At 59.0% G+C, this 18718-nt stretch overlaps 2 protein-coding genes across 6 annotated transcripts in view; one reads left to right on the top strand and one right to left on the bottom strand.

Annotated features, from left to right (window-relative positions):
• Nucleotides 1-18158, top strand: part of LIMS2 (LIM zinc finger domain containing 2) — a 41411-nt gene extending 23253 nt beyond the window's left edge. For all 5 annotated transcript variants that reach the window (XM_008686070.2, XM_040619314.1, XM_008686067.2 and 2 more), the window contains exons 2-10: nucleotides 18-177; nucleotides 2318-2384; nucleotides 2629-2749; nucleotides 13603-13752; nucleotides 14384-14534; nucleotides 15474-15566; nucleotides 16195-16243; nucleotides 16357-16432; nucleotides 17027-18158. In XM_008686070.2, the coding sequence (XP_008684292.1) occupies nucleotides 22-177; nucleotides 2318-2384; nucleotides 2629-2749; nucleotides 13603-13752; nucleotides 14384-14534; nucleotides 15474-15566; nucleotides 16195-16243; nucleotides 16357-16432; nucleotides 17027-17174 (1011 nt within the window). In that variant the 5' untranslated portion in view covers nucleotides 18-21 and the 3' untranslated portion in view covers nucleotides 17175-18158. The remainder of the gene's footprint in view (nucleotides 1-17; nucleotides 178-2317; nucleotides 2385-2628; nucleotides 2750-13602; nucleotides 13753-14383; nucleotides 14535-15473; nucleotides 15567-16194; nucleotides 16244-16356; nucleotides 16433-17026) is intronic.
• GPR17 (G protein-coupled receptor 17) lies at nucleotides 5172-6585 on the bottom strand. The gene has a single exon (XM_008686065.2). It carries the CDS (start codon nucleotides 6399-6401, stop codon nucleotides 5382-5384), a length of 1020 nt encoding a protein of 339 aa, XP_008684287.2. The 5' UTR covers nucleotides 6402-6585; the 3' UTR covers nucleotides 5172-5381.
• Nucleotides 18159-18718: the final 560 nt, after the last annotated feature.

Genomic DNA, 18718 nt, shown 5'->3' with positions numbered 1-18718 from the left:
GTTCCTTCTCCCCCCAGCAACATGTCCAACGCCTTGGCCAATGCGGTATGCCAGCGCTGCCAGGCGCGCTTCGCCCCTGCGGAGCGGATCGTCAACAGCAACGGAGAGCTGTACCATGAGCACTGCTTCGTGTGTGCCCAGTGCTTCCGGCCGTTCCCTGAGGGGCTCTTCTATGAGGTGAGGATGTGCCCAGGACCCTCGGCCAGACTGCTGTATTGGAGCCCGAGCCCCCAGAAGCTTGGAGCCTGCTTTCTAGGAGCCCAGCCATGGTCCTCACCGCTGACTGATGGGCAGTCGTGCCAGGTCTTGAGCTTGCTGCACTTTGGGGGTGTATCCTCACGTGTGGCTGTGGGGCTGAAGGAGAGTCACCATTCCTCCAGCCTCCTTTGGGTAGACTCCGGCAGGCCACAGGGTGCAAACACCCTGCCCTGGTGGCACAACCCCATGTGCCAGTAAACAGAATAAATACATGGCATATCAGACGGTGCTCAGTGTTCTGGGTACAGGGACTCTCAGGGTGAGGAGGGTGGGTGGTCAGGGAAGGCGATGTTTGGGCAGACCTGAAGGAGGTGAGGGAGCCATGCACACATCTGCAGGAAGAGCACTCAACAGAGAGCACAGTCAAGTGCAAAGGCCCTGAGGTCAGAGCATGCAGGATACTTGAGGGACAGCAAGGAGCAGTCTGTCTGACATCTGAAAAGGACTACTCTCCACTCTCCTTGCTGTGCTGGGGAGAGAGTAATGTGGGCAGGCACAGAAGCTGGAGAACAGGTGGGACCAGAAGCTGGATTACTGAAAAAAAATCCAGATCAGGTGAAGCTGTCTAGACTAGGCCACACTGGCTCATAAGAGCAGATTGTTTAAATTTTCAATAATCTTGCCAACTAGTGGTTAAACATGACTCTTATTAAAAATGAAGTTATATAAATGTACAGTGAGATAAAATTTTATTGAAAACAAGGGTCACACATACTCAAAAATCACCACTTCCTAATTATTTTATTACATTTTCCTATCATCTATGCCTTCGAGGTTATTTGTCTATTGTACCTGGGTGGTGGAAACTGTACCCTGATGGCCGCCGCACCTATCTCAACTCCATGCTGATGTAGTTTCACATTGTCCATGGCAGGAATGGCAGGAATGGCAGGAATATTCCCACCATAGAAACTGGTCAATGCTGCAGATTGGACCCCGTCTTCCAAAGGGCTGACTGGTCATCATTTACCAGTGCACCACTGGGGGTTGCAGTGCAGGTGGTGACCAGGGCTCAGAGGCTGGGAGACTTCGAAGGTACAGCTGATGGGATTGACAGATGGATGGCCGTGCGGTGTGTGAGCGCCTACTGGCCCCGGCGGAGCCTTCCAGCCTCCTGGAAATGCTGGCCCACTGTACAGGCAGGGGGAGGGGAGGCCGAGCTCTGTTTGTGGTGGCCGTGTGCCTAGAACAAAGCCTGGTGCAGAGTAGGTGCTCAGGAAATAGCCGTTGCTGAAGGAATTTCATGCCCTGCCACCTCTACGGGCCACTGGGTAGGGTATAGTCAATTGCAGCCTAGTCAGTCGCTCATTTCAGAGAAGGGGGCAAACTAACCTTTCTTAAAAGAAAAGAAAATTGTCAAGGGAGAAGAAAGCAGGGACAGGGTTTGGCCACACTTGGGGCCAATGCAAGGGCCATTGTTGCCCAGGCAGATGGGAACAATGGCTGGTGCCTGGAGTGGCTCCTGCTGGCTGCAGGACTTGGGGTTCTCCCTCAGGCCCCCATGTTTTTCCTGTGTCCCTCTTTCTGTTTCCCCTCTCTGGGTCTCTTGTGGCCTCAGGGGGAAATGGACTTCGCACACAGAGAAGACACACAGGAAATAGGGCCAAGTGACATTTATAAATCAGACTTGATCCCAGCCCTTGGTTCGCTCCCAGGACCAGCAGGGCCAAGGTCTTGTGCAAACAGCAGCGGCTTTTGGAGGGCTGGCCTTGCCCAGTTCCCAGCTTCTTGGAGGCCCCTCACTTTGTACACCCGCCCTGTGGATAGGGCCAATTCCAGCCTATTCCCTCCCATCTCCAGGCCTTGCCCCTGCTGCTCTGGAATGCCTTCCTCTCAGCACCCCCACCCCCTGCAGTCTTCCAACTCCTTAATACCTCCTCCAGGAAGCCTTTTCCGGAAGGAGAGTTGGGTGATACACCCTGCTGCCTGCTGGTAGCAGTTGCACAAATTGGGGTGCTTGTCTAGCCTCCCCAAGGGCAGGTGCTGATCCAACAAAGACCGGCCAGCTGGGGGGAATGATGGGGGTTTGCCTGAACTCTCTCTGGTGGCCCATTTGCAGTTCGAAGGCCGGAAGTACTGCGAACACGACTTCCAAATGCTGTTTGCTCCGTGCTGTGGATCCTGCGGTAAGGGCTGATGCGGCACGCTCCTCTGCGCGCCCCGGGCTGGGCAGGTGGGCGGGAGCATGGGTGCTCTTCCCTGACCCCCTCTCTGAGCACCAGCTCTCTCCAGGCATCACCTTCCCCAGCTCTGCGAGGGGAGCCCTGGGACCAGGCTGAGCTCAGGCGATTGCCAGTGTGCACAGGGCTTGGGAGGGGGCTGGGAGGGGCCGCATGCTTGCCTCAGCGAGCAGGGACCGATCTCTTCCAGGTGAGTTCATCATCGGCCGTGTCATCAAGGCCATGAACAACAACTGGCACCCGGGGTGCTTCCGCTGTGAGCTGTGCGATGTGGAGCTGGCTGACCTGGGCTTCGTGAAGAACGCAGGCAGGTGAGGTGGCCGTGTCCTGGACAGGAGGAGGGCCCTCCACTGCTTAGTGAGCACCTGTGCCCACCTGCGAAGCAGCTAAGAGACTGCTGGTTTACAGGTGAGGGCTGAGGCTGGAGAGAGTAGGGGGTGAAGAGTCAGGGCCTGCTCCAGGCCTGGGGGTGCTCCCAGGAGCAGGCTGAAAACAGGCAGCGAGGAAGAAGGTGGCCAGAGGAGGGACCATCAGATGCAGTGGATGGATAAAGAGCTTTGGGTCATCACTACTGCCTGGCCACCCCTCACCGCGGACCCCAACCGCCTACCTCCTTCCATGTGCCCCTGGCTAAGTGCTGCTGGAGAGAAATCACTCAGCCAGGGGGCCCAAATTGACTCTGATGTTCAGGGCACCCCACTGTCCTCCCATAGTGAAGACCGCCCCTCCCGCTTTCCCGAAGGGAAGGCTCCCCTGCACCCTCCCGGTGCCTCCCCGGCCTCAGTCACCATGCACCATGGAGGCCCTGTCCCTGCTCCTCTCAAAGCCTTGCCCCTCCCCACCCTCTTCTCTGGCAGGGCGGTCAACTGCAGTCTGAGCTCTTTCTCCCAGAGCTGTGCTCCCACTGTGGTTGTCTGCAGCGTGTTCCAGCACCCTTGCTGGCTCCTCTCACGTGCCCCCCACTGCCAGTCTGGCCGGTGCCCCCATGCGACCTCCCTCCGCATTGCCAGACCCACGGGTCACTGCTGGTCCTCTCTTGACCTCTCAGCAAGCTTCACGGCAAAGCTTTTCCTTCTTGCTGAAACGCTTGCTCTCCAGGTGCCCAGGACCCTGTGTTCTCATGGTTTCCTCCTGCCTCATGGCTGTGCTGGGTCCTCTCCTCTTCTGACGTCCCTCCCTCTACCCGTGTCTCCATGTTGGCTCGTTGGGGGCTCGGCACAGGGGCCTCCTCTCTGTCCAACGTCCCAGAGTCCTGGGCGATTTGGATGTACACCTCCACCCCAGACCTTTCCTTCGGGTTCTCAACCGCTTGGTGTCCCCGGGCATCCCAAATGCAACAGGCCCCAGCCAAAGTCTGCTTTCCCCTCCGCTGACCAGCAGGTCTCCCCGTGCCAGTGAAGATCGCCGCCCACCCTAGATGTCTGTGTGCCCTGCCCTCTCCTGCCTTGTCGCCTCTCTGTTCTCTGCCACTGCACCCTTTGCTCTGGATGTTGTCTGTGGTGATCTCACCCATTCGCCTGCTCCACGTTGTCTGGTATTGGTCTTGGTGTCTGCAGGCCACCGGGCAGGAGCCCGTGTCATTGTCTACATGAGGGGCTATCGGGGGCAGATGGTGTCACAGGGATCCTGTGCTGAACGGGGGGCGCCTGCCGGGTGTGGGCCTCTCCTCCCAAGCTACAGTCCACACTGAGCCCTCTGCCTCCAGAGAGGCTGAAAGCGCTTCAGGAAGGAAAGCACTGCTGTAAAGGAGGCGTGCCCCCCAGACCTCCTAGCCCGGGGCCAGCAGTCTGAGGCCTGTGATGCAGAACTTCAGCGTGGGGGGGGCGTGTCAGGCCTGCGCGGGGCTGCCTGGCCTCTCCTGTCTTCACTTCCACTTTGCCACTCTTGGGTGGAAGGGAGGAGAAGTTCTGGGAAGCCAAACACAATGACCTTCAGAATCTTAAAGTACAGTTATGTTTATGATCAGTGTGATCAAGTATAAAAAGGGACCTGCTAGCATGGTCGGCGCCATGCTACGGAGTGAAACAGCTCACACGTTGGCCCACCGTGGCTGCTGGAGCCTCTTGGGAGGGAGCGGGGCTAAGGACACCCCTGCTGGTCTGGGTTAGTGGGAGACAGGGTCACATGCCAGGTGCGGGCTCCCTGCTGGAGTGTCCTGAGGCAGGGACAAAGCCCGGCTTCCCCCGCATCTGTCCCCCCCTGCCATGTGCTCGACCGACTCAAGAGGGATCAGGCAGCTGCCAAGAGCTGTGGGGATTGTCGGGCCACATGCGGGTCTGTGTGTGGGTTCATAGCAGGAGGGATCAAGAACCCAGCACTGAGATGATGTGCCCACAGGCTGCATTTGTTCGATGTCACCTGGTGGCCAGCCTGAAATGTACTTACAACACTCAGTTCTAAGTTATAATCCATGTCCCCTAAATGCAAGGGTCATCTGGGAGAGGTGCCACCCAGGGAGCTCAAACTCCTTCCCCCTCCACTGGGATTCCCGCACCCCCTGCTCTTGAGTCATTCACAGCTGCCTTCGGGGGTGCTTTCTGCAGAGCTCTGTGTTTCTTGTGGTGGGAAGGAGGTTGGGAGTCTAGCAAGCAACCATTGGGAAAGAAAGACACTCATTGTTCAGGAACTGTTCCTCTGGTCTCCTTGCCCTCCTTTGCCACTGCTGAAGTCATTGAATACCCAGTAACTGCAAGTGAGCAGGGCCAGCCCAGTCTCTGCAGAGGGGGTGGCCGATTGGTCCCATCAAGAGGTGTCTTTTTTAGGGATTTGAGCATCAGATAAGACAGAACTAGGCGCTGGGTGCTGAGTTCCGCCCTTGGAGAGACTGGCAGTGGCTTGGGAGAAGGTGGACTTCTCCATCATGAGTCTGGGTGGCATGCACCCTGGGGGGGTCCTTCTGAGAACGGTCTGTGGTCCTGGGGCACAGGGCTGGCGTCCCGGGGCTCACAGCTCTGACCTGGCACTCAGTGAGCTCTCATTGGTTTTCCCTTCAAAGCTGGGGGGTGGGCCCGAGAGCCTTTTGCCACAGACCAGGTTGCACAGGGCATCGCGGAACTTCTCGGCCACAAAGAAATACATGACTGGGTCCAGCGCCCCATTGAGGCTGGTGAGGCAGGAGGTGACCCGGTTTCCCAGGGCCAGGACGCGCTGGGCGGCGCACGAGGTGCCGCTGCCGTGGTAGTGCAGCACGTAGACGGAGCGGTGGACGTGGTAGGGCACGAAGCAGACCAGGAAGATGGTGAGCACCACGGCGATCATGCGGACCGCCTTGTTCTTGAGGCGCTTCTCCACGCGGGGGCCCTGCCGCAGGCTGCGGATGATCAGCAGGTAGCAGGTGACAGTGGTGACGAACGGGAAGGTGAAGGCCACGGCCAGGGACGCGAGGGCGTGCTGGGAGGCCTTCTCCCGGTACAGCTGCAGGCAGACGACCGTGTGGTTGGTCTGCACGGTCTGCGGGCTCACCAGTAGCGGGGCCATGGCCACGGCCACCACCACCCAGAGGAAGGCACAGGCCAGGTGTGCGTAGAGGGGCCTGCGGAGCTTGAGGGACTTGACGGGGTGCACAATGGCCAGGAAGCGGTCAGCGCTGATGCAAGTGAGGAAGTAGATGCTGGCATACATGTTGAGGTAGAAGAGGAAGCCGGTGAGTCGGCACGGGATTTCCCCAAACGGCCAGTGGTTCCCAGAGAAGTGGTAGACGAGGCGCGTGGGCAGGACCAGCACGCAGGACAAGTCGGCCACAGCCAGGTGCATCAGGAATACGTTGGCGGGGGTGCCTGACTTGTGGTCCCGGATGAAAAGCCACAGGGCCAGGGCATTGCCAACAAAAGCCAGGATGAAATCCAGGAGGTAGAAGGAGGCAAAGAGGACGTTCTCCAGTGGCGTCTCCTGGCCACATTGCTCTGCGGTGGCCAGGGAGGAGTTGGTGGTCAGACTTGGGGAAGCCACCTCCAGGCCATTCATGCTTCAGCCGGAAGCAGAGCTGGGGGACAAGCCTGGAGGGAACAAGCAGACGGGTTCCAGAGCCTGGGACCTGCGAAGCACCTTACCTCGGCATCGCCTTGGGGAGGACTATTGAGGGCACCCCCTGTGTTCATCAGGGGGTGGGTGAGTGTCAGAGGCTTTCTGAAGCTCAGCAAAAAGCAAAAATGAAGCCAGGGCCTGGAGCTTGCCAGGCTGCTTCTGCGGCCGGCTTCCCACTGGCCACTGCATCCCTGCTGGGCACATAGGAGCCTGGGCCCTGGGTGGGGTGTCCCAGAAGTCCACTCTCTCAGACCACGCAGAGAGTGGGGAGTGAATCCCATCTATCTGGGCTCTGGGATGGAGGGAGGGGCCCCATACTTTCTGCTGTGCTCCCCGGGTATGCTTTCTGAATGGCAAGGGGTGGTGCGAGGGGCCCTTGAGCTCTACTCCCAATGGGTGGGTGGGTAGATCACCTATTACTTTCTCTTTCTTTCTTTCTTTCTTTCTTTCTTTCTTTCTTTCTTTCTTTCTTTCTTCTTTCTTTCTTTCTTTCTTTCTTTCTTTCTCTTTCTTTCCTCTTTCTTTCTTTCTTTCTTTCTTTCTTTCTTTCTTTCTTTCAGATTGATTTATTTGGGAGAGAGAGAGAGAGAAAGAGAGAGGAGAGGGAGTCCAAGTGGAGGGAGGGGCAGAGGGAGAGAGAGTCCTCAAGCGGACTCCCTGCTGAGCGTGGAGCCCAACACGGGGCTGCATCCTAGGATGCTGAGATCATGACCTGAGCTGAAATCAAGAGTTGGACGTCTAACTGACTGAGCCACCCAGGCGCCCCTAGATCACTTATTCCTGAGAGCCTGGTGCGCAGAGCCTTCCCCTTGCAGAGTGAAACCTGCTCGCCCTGAGTCCTGGCACCCTTCTTGGTGCCCCCCCACCCCAGGCCTTGTGGCACTTCCCACCGACTGCAGTGCCAAGTGTGTCGCTGCTTTATGCTTCTCTCCTGCCAGGTCCTGACCACCCAGGAGCACCTCACCAGCGATACAGTGGTGGGCAGTTTCCTGGGAGGTCAGAGGCCACCCAGGCCTGGATCCCAAGGTCTCTCGAGCTTTCTGGACTCAGCCTACCAACTCTATTCTAGACATCCTAATGTGTGGAGACCTGTAGTTTAGAAAGCCCTGCACTTGGGCCCCATGCCAGTAGGGGGGATTTTACTACCCAGAGAAGTTTAACAACTGGGAGGCAGAGTCTTTTCTAGGAGAGGAAGAGCTATTTTTCCCAGATGTAGTGAGACTGGCTATGGTTTTCCAGCCAAGTCCAGCAGCCCCAGAGAGGCCTGGGGCCCACGGAAGCAGCCTGTGTTTGACTGGCCTCCCGAGCCTGGTTTACTCACATCTGAGGGAGGCCGACTTCGAGCCTCGAGCCCCGCTGGAGACCATTTATATCCAGCGAACCCCGGTTCCGGGTGGGTGTTCCCTGCTCCCTCCCTGACAGAGGAACAGACTCCTGTGCTCATTTTGGTCAGCTCAAGAGATCCAAAGCTCACAAACAGCCTACCTCCCTCACCAGCGCTGGGAGTGGGAGGTGTGGGCAGAAGGCTGGGCATCAGGGCCAGAGCCGCCTCCATCCTGACCCCCCACATCCTGCATCCCTGAGCAGCCGCCAGCCCCTTAGTCTCATGCCTGGCAGACCCTCACTCGCAGTGCAGCTTCTGGGGCTCCCCTAGGAGCCCTGCCTGTGTGGCTGGGCTGCAGAGGGTCCAGAGGGGGGCTGCAGCCTAGCAGCTGGAGGAGGAGCCCAGGCTGTGGCCATGGCCGGGTCAGGGCTGTTATCCCGGCTGAGCCTGGCTCTGTACTGAGCAGTCGGGGAGCCGGAGCAAGTTCTCTGCAAGTGTCTCCTGGCCTCGATTCCCTCTGGAGGCATGGTGGCAGCTCTGTTAGCACAGCAGCCCCTCGAGGAGGAGGAGGCTGGGCATGGATGAAGAACAGAGGCGTGTGGGGAGGGCCCGGCACACCCTTCTTTAGAAGATGGAGCAGGGCTAGTGGTCCAGATTGTGGGTGTGCTGGACTATCAGGCTGGGCAGCAGCTTGACCCTCCCCATCAGGCTTCATCAACTACCACTGTGGTCCTGTAGGCACCCCCCACCCTGCAACACACACATGGAAGGGTGAGGGCTGGCTGCCTGAGCCGGAGAGAGCCAGGGGCGATGCGGGTGAGTGGCAGAGAGCGTCTGGCCAGTCACCATCCTCAAGTAAAGGGGGTGACTTTGCTAATAAGATCACATTTTAGTTATTGGAGGGATCCAGGAAAGTTCCCTTGCGTGAATGATCTCCCCTGTTCCAGAGTGAGTCAGGATGCCTGAAATCCAATACAGAGGTTATTTTCCTGTTGTTTCCAGGTGCATGTGACCAGAGGGATGTTGCCAGGGAAGCCCTGGCTGCTGGGAGAGGGGATGGGGCCAAGTGAGGGAAGGGTGGTGTGCAACCCGGGGCTGGGTTCCTTCTGCTCTGGGTTGCCCCTCACGCCTGGACTCTGCCTCTCAGTGCAGTTGTCACCCAACCCCTCCCTGAGGGCTGCTCGGGGGTACTGACTACCCACCCCGCCACTCCTAAAAGGCAGGCATCGGTAGCCTCCTTTTACGGATTAGGGATTAAGAAGTCAAGGCTTAAAATCGGCTAACTTGCCCAAGGTTATTTGGCCAGGGACAGTGGCCCTAGATTGGGAAGTCAGCTCAGGGACACCTAGCAGGGACACCCAGCGCCTCCCAGAACACCGCCTTGCCTCTGGGGGCTGCCAGGTGCCAGGTGCCAGAGCTGGGAGTGTGTCTCGGCCTCGGGGCTCATGCTGGAATTGTCTCCCAGGCTCAGTGGCCCCTCCTTGGGGTCTGGCCCCAAGACTGGTGATGTAATTTTTGGCACCCAGTGCAAAATGAAAATGTAGGGCCCCTTGTCCAAAAAGTAGGAGTTCAAGATGGTGACAGCAGAGCATTAAATCGATTGTGGGGCCTGCCTGGCTGCACCAGTTGGTGGTCATGCCAGCACCTGGCTGGCTGCCTCCTGCCCACTGCCCTCAGCTTCCCAGCACCGCTGAAGGCCGCGTGCACGGTGCTCTCTCTGGGATCTAGACTCAATTTTAAAATGCTTTTAGGCTTGTTTCTGGTTTGTTGAGGTTTCTTTACCCCTCCCACTGTAGGAGTTTTGATACTGATTTTGGCAATGAGGTCTGAAACGGGCCCCTGCTTCCCTCTCTCTGCGTGCCCTAGACGTGCAAGCCTCAGCCTGCCCCTGCCCTGCCGGCTCCTCCACGGTGCTGCGTAGAGCAGGGCGGCGTGGGCACGTGGAGTGTGCCTGGGCCTGGACATAGGGGCGTCTGGGGCTGTGGGTCAGGAGAGCAGCAGGGGGCAGGTCTTGGGCCTCCGCGCAGGGAGGAGTGGGCGGGCGCGGCCGCAGGAAGGGAACAGAGGTGGCAGGGCTGTGGTAGGTGGGCACGGCAGCTTCCTTGCATGGGCTGGCCCGTCTTCTTCCCTGCTCCTTCTTCTGGCTCCTCCCCTCGTTACAGTGGGCCGGTGGTGGACTGGTGGTGGCTGCTGACTCCAGCTGACCCTCATCGCGGTCGCAGGACTGGGCACAAGGCACTCACCCCCTGTCCACCCCCGGCAGTGGGACAGGAATACCACCTAGTGGGCCTGCCGTGATTCAGACCAGGGCAGCCTTCGATAAATCGGTTGTGCTATTATGCTAGAGAGTGTCTCAGGGACGGGGACATCCCATCCCTGCCCACGCTCTGAGTTTGCCTCTGCTTGGCTCCTGAACCCCCTGCCTGCCCTTACCGGGCTCTGGTCCTTACCTCTCACAGCTGGGTCCGGGCACAAGGGCAGGAGGGCTGCGGGGTGGCAGGTGGGCTGTGGCCAGTGGGTGGTGGCGCTGGCGGCGGGCTCCGTGCAGCTGTGGTGGAAGCCTGGCTATTTAAGGAGAGGAGGGGAGGCTGCAGCCCCTCTGGCCCTGAAAGGCCGCTTCATTCCGAGAGGTTCCTTGTTGTGTGGGCCACTCCTACGGCTGCCTGTGCTGCCACTGGGTCGTGAATATTCCAGTGTGTCCCAGCCCGTGTGCCCCCCCCCCCACCAGCCTGGCCACTGAGCGCCACAGAGGCCGAGTGTGTGACTATGTTCGAAGCCGCGGAGTGGGCGCGGGCTGGGCGGGGTGGGAGGCCTGGCTGGGACTGACAGAGACAAGAGGACGTTTCAGCACAGGATAATTTCCTACCAATGGGGGGTAGGGAGGGGCTGGCCGCCATGGCAACGGGCCTGGGCTCCCAAGCCTGCACGGTGACAGTAGAGGGGGGTCTTGTGAATGGGGAGGGTGGGAGGCTGAGGAGCCTTGTTTGGTCGAATGAGAGGGGACTCTTTCAGGACACTCGCTATAGGGTCCTTGTGTCTTGCCCCGTATAATTAGGCTCCGTTCGGACGTGCAGAATAAATCATGGTCTTTATCTTGAGCGGGGCACAGCTGCAGGCCGCCTCATAATGGGGCGCTGTCTGTGTCTGCGAGGACACAACTCAGCCCGCGAGGCCTGGCCCTTACCTGTGCGGGTTTCTCCTCTGGACAGGAGGCCTGGGAAGAGGGCCACTGCTGCCCACTGCCTAGGAGTCCCCAGGACCCCTCCTGGGGGTGGCTTGAGGCTGGGGGTTGTTGGGATGTGGGCAGTGGCTGCTCCGGAGAAAGAGCGAGCAAAGCTCGTTTCACCCCATCTCTCCCCGAATGATACAGCCAGTGACACAGGGAACCAAATCATCATGCCTCATCTCAAAGCCCTTTGCATTTTTTAGTTAAAACATTAAGAAGATGTACATAGCTATCATTGAGAAGTAATCACCATGTGTGCTATCTTGAATTTGTTTTTCACACAGTCCTGTGCAGTTGGGATTATTGCTTATTCTACAGGTGAGGAAACAGGCTCGGAGAGGTGCGGTAACTTGCCAGGAAGTGTCAGAGCCGGGGTTTGAACCCAAGCATGTGTCACTCCGCAACTTACGATTTGTGTGTGTTAATGTTTTGGTTCATTCTCGTTTTTCTGTTGCACCTTGATGCTGGAATTCTTAGGTTCCATCTTCATTCTACCTAGAAAAATAATTCGGCAGATTACCTTTAGATCCAGTGCTTGAATCAGGTCTGTTGAAAAGACGTTTTCCGGAGTGCCTGGGTGGCTCAGTCAGTTAAGCTTCTGCCTTTGGTTCAGGTCACGGTCTCGGGGTCCTGCGATCGAGCCCCACATTGGGTTCCCTGCTCAGCGGGGAGTCTGCTTCTCCCTCTCTCCCTCTCTCCCTCTTTCTCTCTCAAATAAATAAATAAAATCTAAAGGAAAAAAAAGACATTTCCCATCTGGGGGTCCTTGTGGGTTCCTTGGTCTTGGCTGGGAGCCAGTGGGGTTTGCAGAGGTTCGGAAGGACCGGGCTCACACGGATTTGATACAAGGGTGTCTGACTGGCTATTTCTGTTGTTGGGTGATTGCTGACAGTAACTGCGAGGGCATCAATCGTTGCAGCAGAATGGGAGTTGTGTTAATTTCTATAACTTTGAAACGAAAGTTATTTCATGTGGCTAAGTAGTCACCAAAATTGGGAGTGGGGTCCTAGGGAATAAATGCTGTGTCTGTGGGGCAGAGGCACGAGCAGGTGGCAGGTGTGGTGTGGAGAGGGTGAGCCACAGTGGTCCGGAGGCTGGGGGAGCAGTTGGCTTGGGCCTGCTGTGGCAGGGGGTCTGGGTGTCTGGGTGAGTGGGGGTGGGGATAGGAATCTGGGGACCGAGGGGCAAGCCTTAGTCAGGGAGATGAAGACTGCAGTGATAGGCCACCTCTGTGTCCCGTGGGTAGGTGGAGTCAGGGGACCCCGGTGAGGGGACCAGCTCCCAGTCCTGGCCTGGCTGTATTGTCATGGGAGATGATACCCACTGTCTCTCCCTTCCTCTCTTTGACAATCATTCATTCACTAACATACCGGAGACTCAGACTGAGCTGCTACCCTGTGCGGGGCACAGCCTGGAGCCAGTAAGCCTTAACAAGTGGCTACGGGGCACTCATCTGCGCCCACTGTGGTGATAAGACACACACAAGACAAGCAGACAGCAGTGTTATGCTGCAGGGAGTCCAGACCCCAGCGAGGTGGCAGGCATTGTGGTCGAGGCCATGGACAGTGAGTTGGCCTCCCTGGCATCTAGGATTGGACCATGAGTCGGAGAGTTAATCCCTTAACTAGATTCCTTGATCTGCTTATAAAAGAGGCTGACTGTGGGTGTCAGGTCCCCGTGGAGGCTGGTGAGGGGTAGAGAGGCTCCCTGTGGATGGGTGCCTGAGAAGGCAGGAAGGGAGGGCCCGGAAGCACCAGGAACACTACAGACTGGGGTAGCAGCTGGGGGATGGGAGTAATGGATTGGGGCCTTTGTACATCTTTGCTTGGAGACCCTGAATCTAAATTCCTGCCACCTTTGAGACACAAGGAAACAGAAACCATGTTGATTTCTCTCTCAGTAGAGACCACAGCTGTTGCCCAACGCAAGGGGTAGCATCAGAAATTACTCTGAGGTCTTTACAAAAAAGACTCTGTAACGATAGTTCCTGGGTTTGGGGGCCTCCGTCTGACACAGCTGTGCTTGTCTTTGGAGACAGAAAGCCTGTAGATGTATGGGTCCCTCTTTGTCTGACAGACCCCAAAGGAAGGGGGTGTGCAGGCCAGACAGACCTGGCCCTCCTTGGCCGCTCTGCTGGGCATAGCAGGGTTTTCAAGCTAACAGTCACGATTCAGTTACACACCCGTGTTCAAAGACATTTGAAAAATAAAATTAAGCTTTCAGCAAATGGCAATGAAATGTCTACTCTATTCTATATGATGTCCTAGGCTCAGAAAAAGTGGGGAGAAGAAAACTATCGTGTTTGCTCTGCCATCCAAAGACGGCAAACACCAACATTCCGGTGTTCTCTTTCTAGTCATTTTCCAGTGCAGGAGCCCCCTTTTTAGAGGGCACGTCTGTGCCCTTCCTGCGTCAGGATTGGTTAGCTTGCTTTTCTGGATCACCGGCTGAGCCCCTTGAGGCTTACGGGCATGGTTAAAGCTTCGGGCGGGAGTCCAGGGGTCTTTTCTCCCAGGAGGTGGCCCATGCTGTCTGGGGAGGAAGAGGGGGAGTGGGCAGTCGGCCCCTGACACCTGCCTCACTTCCCACAGGCACCTGTGCCGGCCTTGCCACAACCGGGAGAAGGCCAAGGGCCTGGGCAAGTATGTCTGTCAGCGGTGCCATCTGGTCATTGATGAGCAGCCCCTTATGTTCAAGAATGATGCCTACCACCCAGACCACTTCAGTTGCACCCACTGTGGGTACGTGCAGAGCTGAGTCCCCATGAGGGGGGCAGGTGGTGAGCGGGTGGGACCCCCACCCAGGACAGTGATGGGACAGGAGGGGTGGAGCAGTCGGAGCGGGGGTGGAGGGCCCACACAGAGGGCATCGCTGCAGGAAACTCCTCTCTCCAGGCCCCTGTTCAGGGAGCCCTTGCATGAGGCTGCTGGAGACAGAGCGAGGGAGGGCTGGGCCCCTGGAAGCTGCGAGAAAGGAATCAAAGGCTTGGAGGGACAGGGCAAGGAGGAGGGGTTGGTGTTCGTGTTGGAGAGGGGAGGAGAGGGGAAAGCAGCCGCGGACGATTCCCTCATCCCTGCCCCAGACACCCAGTCTGGTGCGGAGGGGCCAGAGAACAGATCTGCTTCTCAGAGGGCCTGACAATGCACAACACAGACCGCCTTCTGCGAGGCCTCTGCGGGAATCTTGTGCCCTGGGGCCTGTCTGGGGCACAGGAAGTCCCCGAAGAGACCAGAGATCAGAGAGCCGCCTGCCCTGGGTGCTGTGTTGGACCAGAGTGGGGCCTCTCCGGAAGCTGCTCCCTGGGGCTGGAGGGGCTGGTGGGACCCTGCAATGGGGCAAGGGTGTCATCTGAGGCTCTGCTCTATTTTCCAGGAAGGAGCTGACTGCAGAAGCCCGAGAGCTTAAGGGTGAGCTCTACTGCCTGCCCTGCCATGACAAGATGGGAGTCCCCATCTGTGGGGCCTGTCGCCGGCCCATCGAGGGCCGTGTGGTCAACGCGCTGGGCAAGCAGTGGCATGTGGAGGTGAGCGAGGCCAGGAGGTGGGGAGTGCCCCAGGCTAGCTGTTATATTCGAAGTCTGGCCCTACAGCCCCTCCATGCTCCCACCCAGGCCCTATGGCTTGCTCCCAGCAGGGACCCTCCTCCTGGGTGCTGCTGCCCCTCTTCGTCCCTGGTCTCCATGGGAGCCAGGAGACCTGAGTGCACAGACCATGGTCAGGCAGCTGTCCCCACCTTTTTCCTCCCTGTCCTGACCTTCTAGAGGATTCCAAAGTCATGAGAAAACCTTGGGGACAGTCTGCCTGAGACACCCTATGGGATTATGGTTGGCAGAACCTAGCTGTGTACAGCGTCATGTAGACACGAAGCTGGGCACACCTGCTGGCGGGGCTCCTCAGGCGTGTCTGCCTGGGTCACCTGGAATGCTCAGCTCTGCACCGTGGGCTCTGATGGTCTTACAGACACTTGTTGGAAGGGAGACTTGCATTCCCTGATGCCCTGACTAGGCCTTGGGCAGCCTCTTCGGGAAGGTTCTGATGCAGGCCATGCCCCCCGGCCCCCATGAGGAGGGCGAATCCCCACATGCCATAGGAACTGGAAGATGCTGCTCAGTGGTCCGGGGCCTGCAGGGGCTGATCACAGGAGGAGGACATACGCAGCCTTCCGGGGAGGTGCTATGTGTGTAACAGAGCGGCCCTCGTGGGGAGGCCCACCATGCAGCAGGCACCTCATAGCACCTGATGACTTCGGCCGTGGTTGCTGGGGGCAGGGAGCAGTCCCAGAGAGCACGATGACGTGTGTCACTGTGCACTGGGGAAGGAGTGGGGTCTGCTGACTCGTGGGCAGTCCACGGAGGTGTCAGCCCCATTGCTCAGCGGAGAGCCCAGTGAGGCACTCCTTCCCCCTGCCACCCGGGGTGGCTGCTCTGGCCCTGAGCCGCCCTGCCTGCCCCCTCTCCTCTCAGCACTTTGTCTGCGCCAAGTGTGAGAAGCCGTTCCTGGGGCACCGGCACTATGAGAAGAAGGGCCTGGCCTACTGTGAGACCCACTACAACCAGGTGGGGCCCAGGGGCAGAGGGAGGATGGGCAGGGCCTGTGGAGGCCCAGGTCTGGAGGGCAGCTGTGGGGCTGTGGGGAGCCCTCAGGGAGATGAGCTGGTGTGAGCGGCCAGAGTGCTGCAAGCACCCATGTGGGTAGGAGAGGACGGGGCGGCCCCTCCGGAGCCTGTGGTGGGTGTTGAGGCTGGCTGGGCTGGGTGCTCAGTGCTATTTCAAACGCTGACCCAGACCTGCTGTGGTAGCTGAATGAGAGGGCTCTCTGAAGTCCTGGGCTCGTGGAGGTGACATGTGCTGCTGTCCTTCTCCCTCCTGCCAGTCTGGCAGGGCTGCCCACTTGCTGTGGTCCAGAAGTCGGGGGCATGGCCCCGGCCCGGCCCTCTCAGGGACGCCAGCAGGAGCAACGGGGCCTTCCTGGGAGCAATGGCTCACTCTGCTGTCCACCCGACGGTGGGGATTCTGATGGGCCAGGGGTGCCCTCACCTCAGGCCTGAGACCGCGCCCCGCCAGGAAGGGCCCAGGAGTCTCAGGAGGATGCCTATTTGGGGTGGGATGGGGGCCAGGTGGCAGCCTTGGCCCTGAGCTGGGATATGACTGCCTGCCACCAGTTTGACGCCTGCTCTGTCCGCAGCTCTTTGGGGACGTCTGCTATAACTGCAGCCATGTGATCGAGGGTGACGGTAAGGCTCCTCTGTCCCTGCCCCCCACACCCCTGGCGCGTGCTGCTCTCCCTCTGGCGTGTGGGTCCTGCAGCTGCAGGGCCTGCTAAGCCTGCCTGCACCGCCCCTCACAGTGGTGTCAGCCCTCAACAAGGCCTGGTGTGTGCACTGCTTCTCCTGCTCCGCCTGCAACAGCAAGCTCACCCTGAAGTAAGTGGCACTGGCCTCCTGGGGTGTCCAGGGTGCGGAAAGCAGGCTGCACAGCCCCTTCCCCCTCCTGCAGCCCGTCATCAGGCTTTTGCTGGGGACCTGCTGTGGTTAGGCCCTGGGGATGCGGTGGCAGCAAGGGGCAGCAAGGGGCAGCCCCAGCCCCACGGAGACAGAGCGTGGGGCCCCAGGGCCTGGTGAGAGGGGAAGTGATGTGAGCCTCCAACACACCAGCAAAGACACTGGGCTCTGAGGAGGGAAGGGCATTCCAGCTCAGGGAACAGCATGTTCGAAGGCAAAGGAGTCAGACCGCTGGCTCCTCCAGGAAACCGCAGGAGGCTGGAGCTGAGAGGTGAGGTGGAGCCCAGGTTTCTGAGGACAGTAGGGAGTCATGGATGGTTCTGGAGTATCAGAAGCCTCTGGGACAGAAAGGAGGCCTGGAGGCCTGCTTCCTTGTCTACTGTGACCCCTGGCCAGAGGCTTACCCTGGGACTGGGACTGCTGTGGGCCAGGGGCCAAGGGAAGCCCCCTGTTCCGCCCCTGCAGGCTGAGTGGGTGGGGCCTGGGCCTCTCCTGACTGCTGGACCTCCTCCCCAGGAACAAGTTTGTGGAGTTCGACATGAAGCCTGTGTGTAAGAGATGCTATGAGAAGTTCCCACTGGAGCTGAAGAAGCGCTTGAAGAAGCTGTCGGAGCTGGCCGCCCGCAAGGCCCAGCCCAAGTCCGTGGGCCTCAACTCCGCCTGAGGGGCCTCCTGCCTGCCCTCCGCCTTCGTCTCCCCCACCTGCTGGTGCCCCCTTCCCTTGCTGCCTCCACTCCTCATTTCTGCTCCCTGTCTGTGGCCTCCTCCTCCTTCCTTCCCTCTTCCCCTTCTTCCCTCCTGCACCTCTTCTTCCCCCTCCTTCATTCCATCCCCCACCTCCCTCCCCTGTTCTTTGCTCACCACCCCCTCCTTTGGCCCCTAGTCCCTCACCTCCACCTCCTCCCCAGGCCTCTCTTCGCTCCCTTGCCACGGGCTCCTCTCTTTCCTTCTCTGCAGGCATGGGACAGATGCAGGGCCCACGAGCTGTAGCTTCAGGTCCTCCAGGGACATGAATGACTCAGGGCCTGGGGTCACCTGGCCCTGGTCGTGGGCCACTGCTCCCAGCCCTGCTCGTCCTGACCTGTCCCATCCCTGCAGGGGTACCCGGCAGCTCACATTTTCCTGTGGGAGCTGGGCCAGCCTGCACCTCATAGTGGTCCCACTGTGCACACGTGGCCCTGGGGAGGCCACAGCCAGGCAGCTGCTCCAGCCCCGTGACCCTGGCCATGTGGATGCGGGCCCCTGAGGAACCACCCTGTGACCCTAGGCCACACACTCACTCAACCAAGTAGGATCCTTGTGCTTAAACTGCCACTGCACCCCACAAATCATCAGGAGGGACAAGGACCCCGCCCCCCCCGCCATCGCTCAGGAGGCCTCCTTCCTGCAGTCCAGCCTTGGCCACTCCACCCTGGACCAGGGGCCACTGTGGTTCCCCCAAGCTCCTCTGTGTCCCATAGCACTCGGGCTGCCTGCTCCCTACCCCCCCGACAAGGGCACACCGTGATCCTCTGGGTGCAGCTGGCCAGGGGCCGGATGGTAGTGGGCTCAGGTGGGTGGCTCATTCTGACCCTCCAGGGAGGACACTTCCTCCATGGCCAGCACAGGGCCTCGTGCTTGCATAATGAATGAAGGCTTATTTACACAACCACATGGCCTGTGTGATTTTTGGCGATGGAGTGAGCAGGTGAGGCAGCAGCCTCCATGGACACAGTGCTTTGGGGCTGTTGAATGCTTAGCGAGACAGACACCAAAAAGGACAGGTGAGAGAGATGTCCAGTTGGGACCCAGCTCTTGTTGGCAGGGCCAGGCTGCCGTCAGGCCTTGGAAACTAGTCCAGCCAGAAATGCTCAGTCCGTGAATGCTGGCCAGGTGGGTAGGATGGAGCCTGCCAGCCTGGTGGGATGAACCCAGGCCACTGAGGCCCTGCGTCCAGCTCTGCTCCTGCCTGGGCACAGGCTGGCCTCCGCGTGAAGCCAGCAGCCAGTGAGCAGACAGTCCTGGCTTGCACCCGCATCAGGCCCTCCTGTGGCAGTTATGTGCCCCAGTGCCCTGCGGGGGAAGGAGAAAGGTGTGCAAAGGGACCTCACAGGAAGAGGCAGGAAGGAGGGGGAAAGCAGACGAAGGGAGGGGGGAGAAACCATGAAGTCATTCCCTGAGAATGGAGTTGTCATCCAGACATCCCCAGAGAAGTCACAATGCTTTTTG

Source organism: Ursus maritimus, unplaced genomic scaffold (genome assembly GCF_017311325.1).
Source record: "Ursus maritimus isolate PB19 unplaced genomic scaffold, ASM1731132v1 scaffold_1, whole genome shotgun sequence".
Lineage (NCBI taxonomy): Eukaryota > Metazoa > Chordata > Mammalia > Carnivora > Ursidae > Ursus > Ursus maritimus.
This window is presented reverse-complemented; position numbering and strand designations above follow the sequence as displayed.

Coding starts and splice junctions, on each gene's coding strand:
- GPR17 (XM_008686065.2), bottom strand. CDS start 6,401: ATGAATGGCCTGGAGGTGGCTTCCCCAAGTCTGACCACCAACTCCTCC.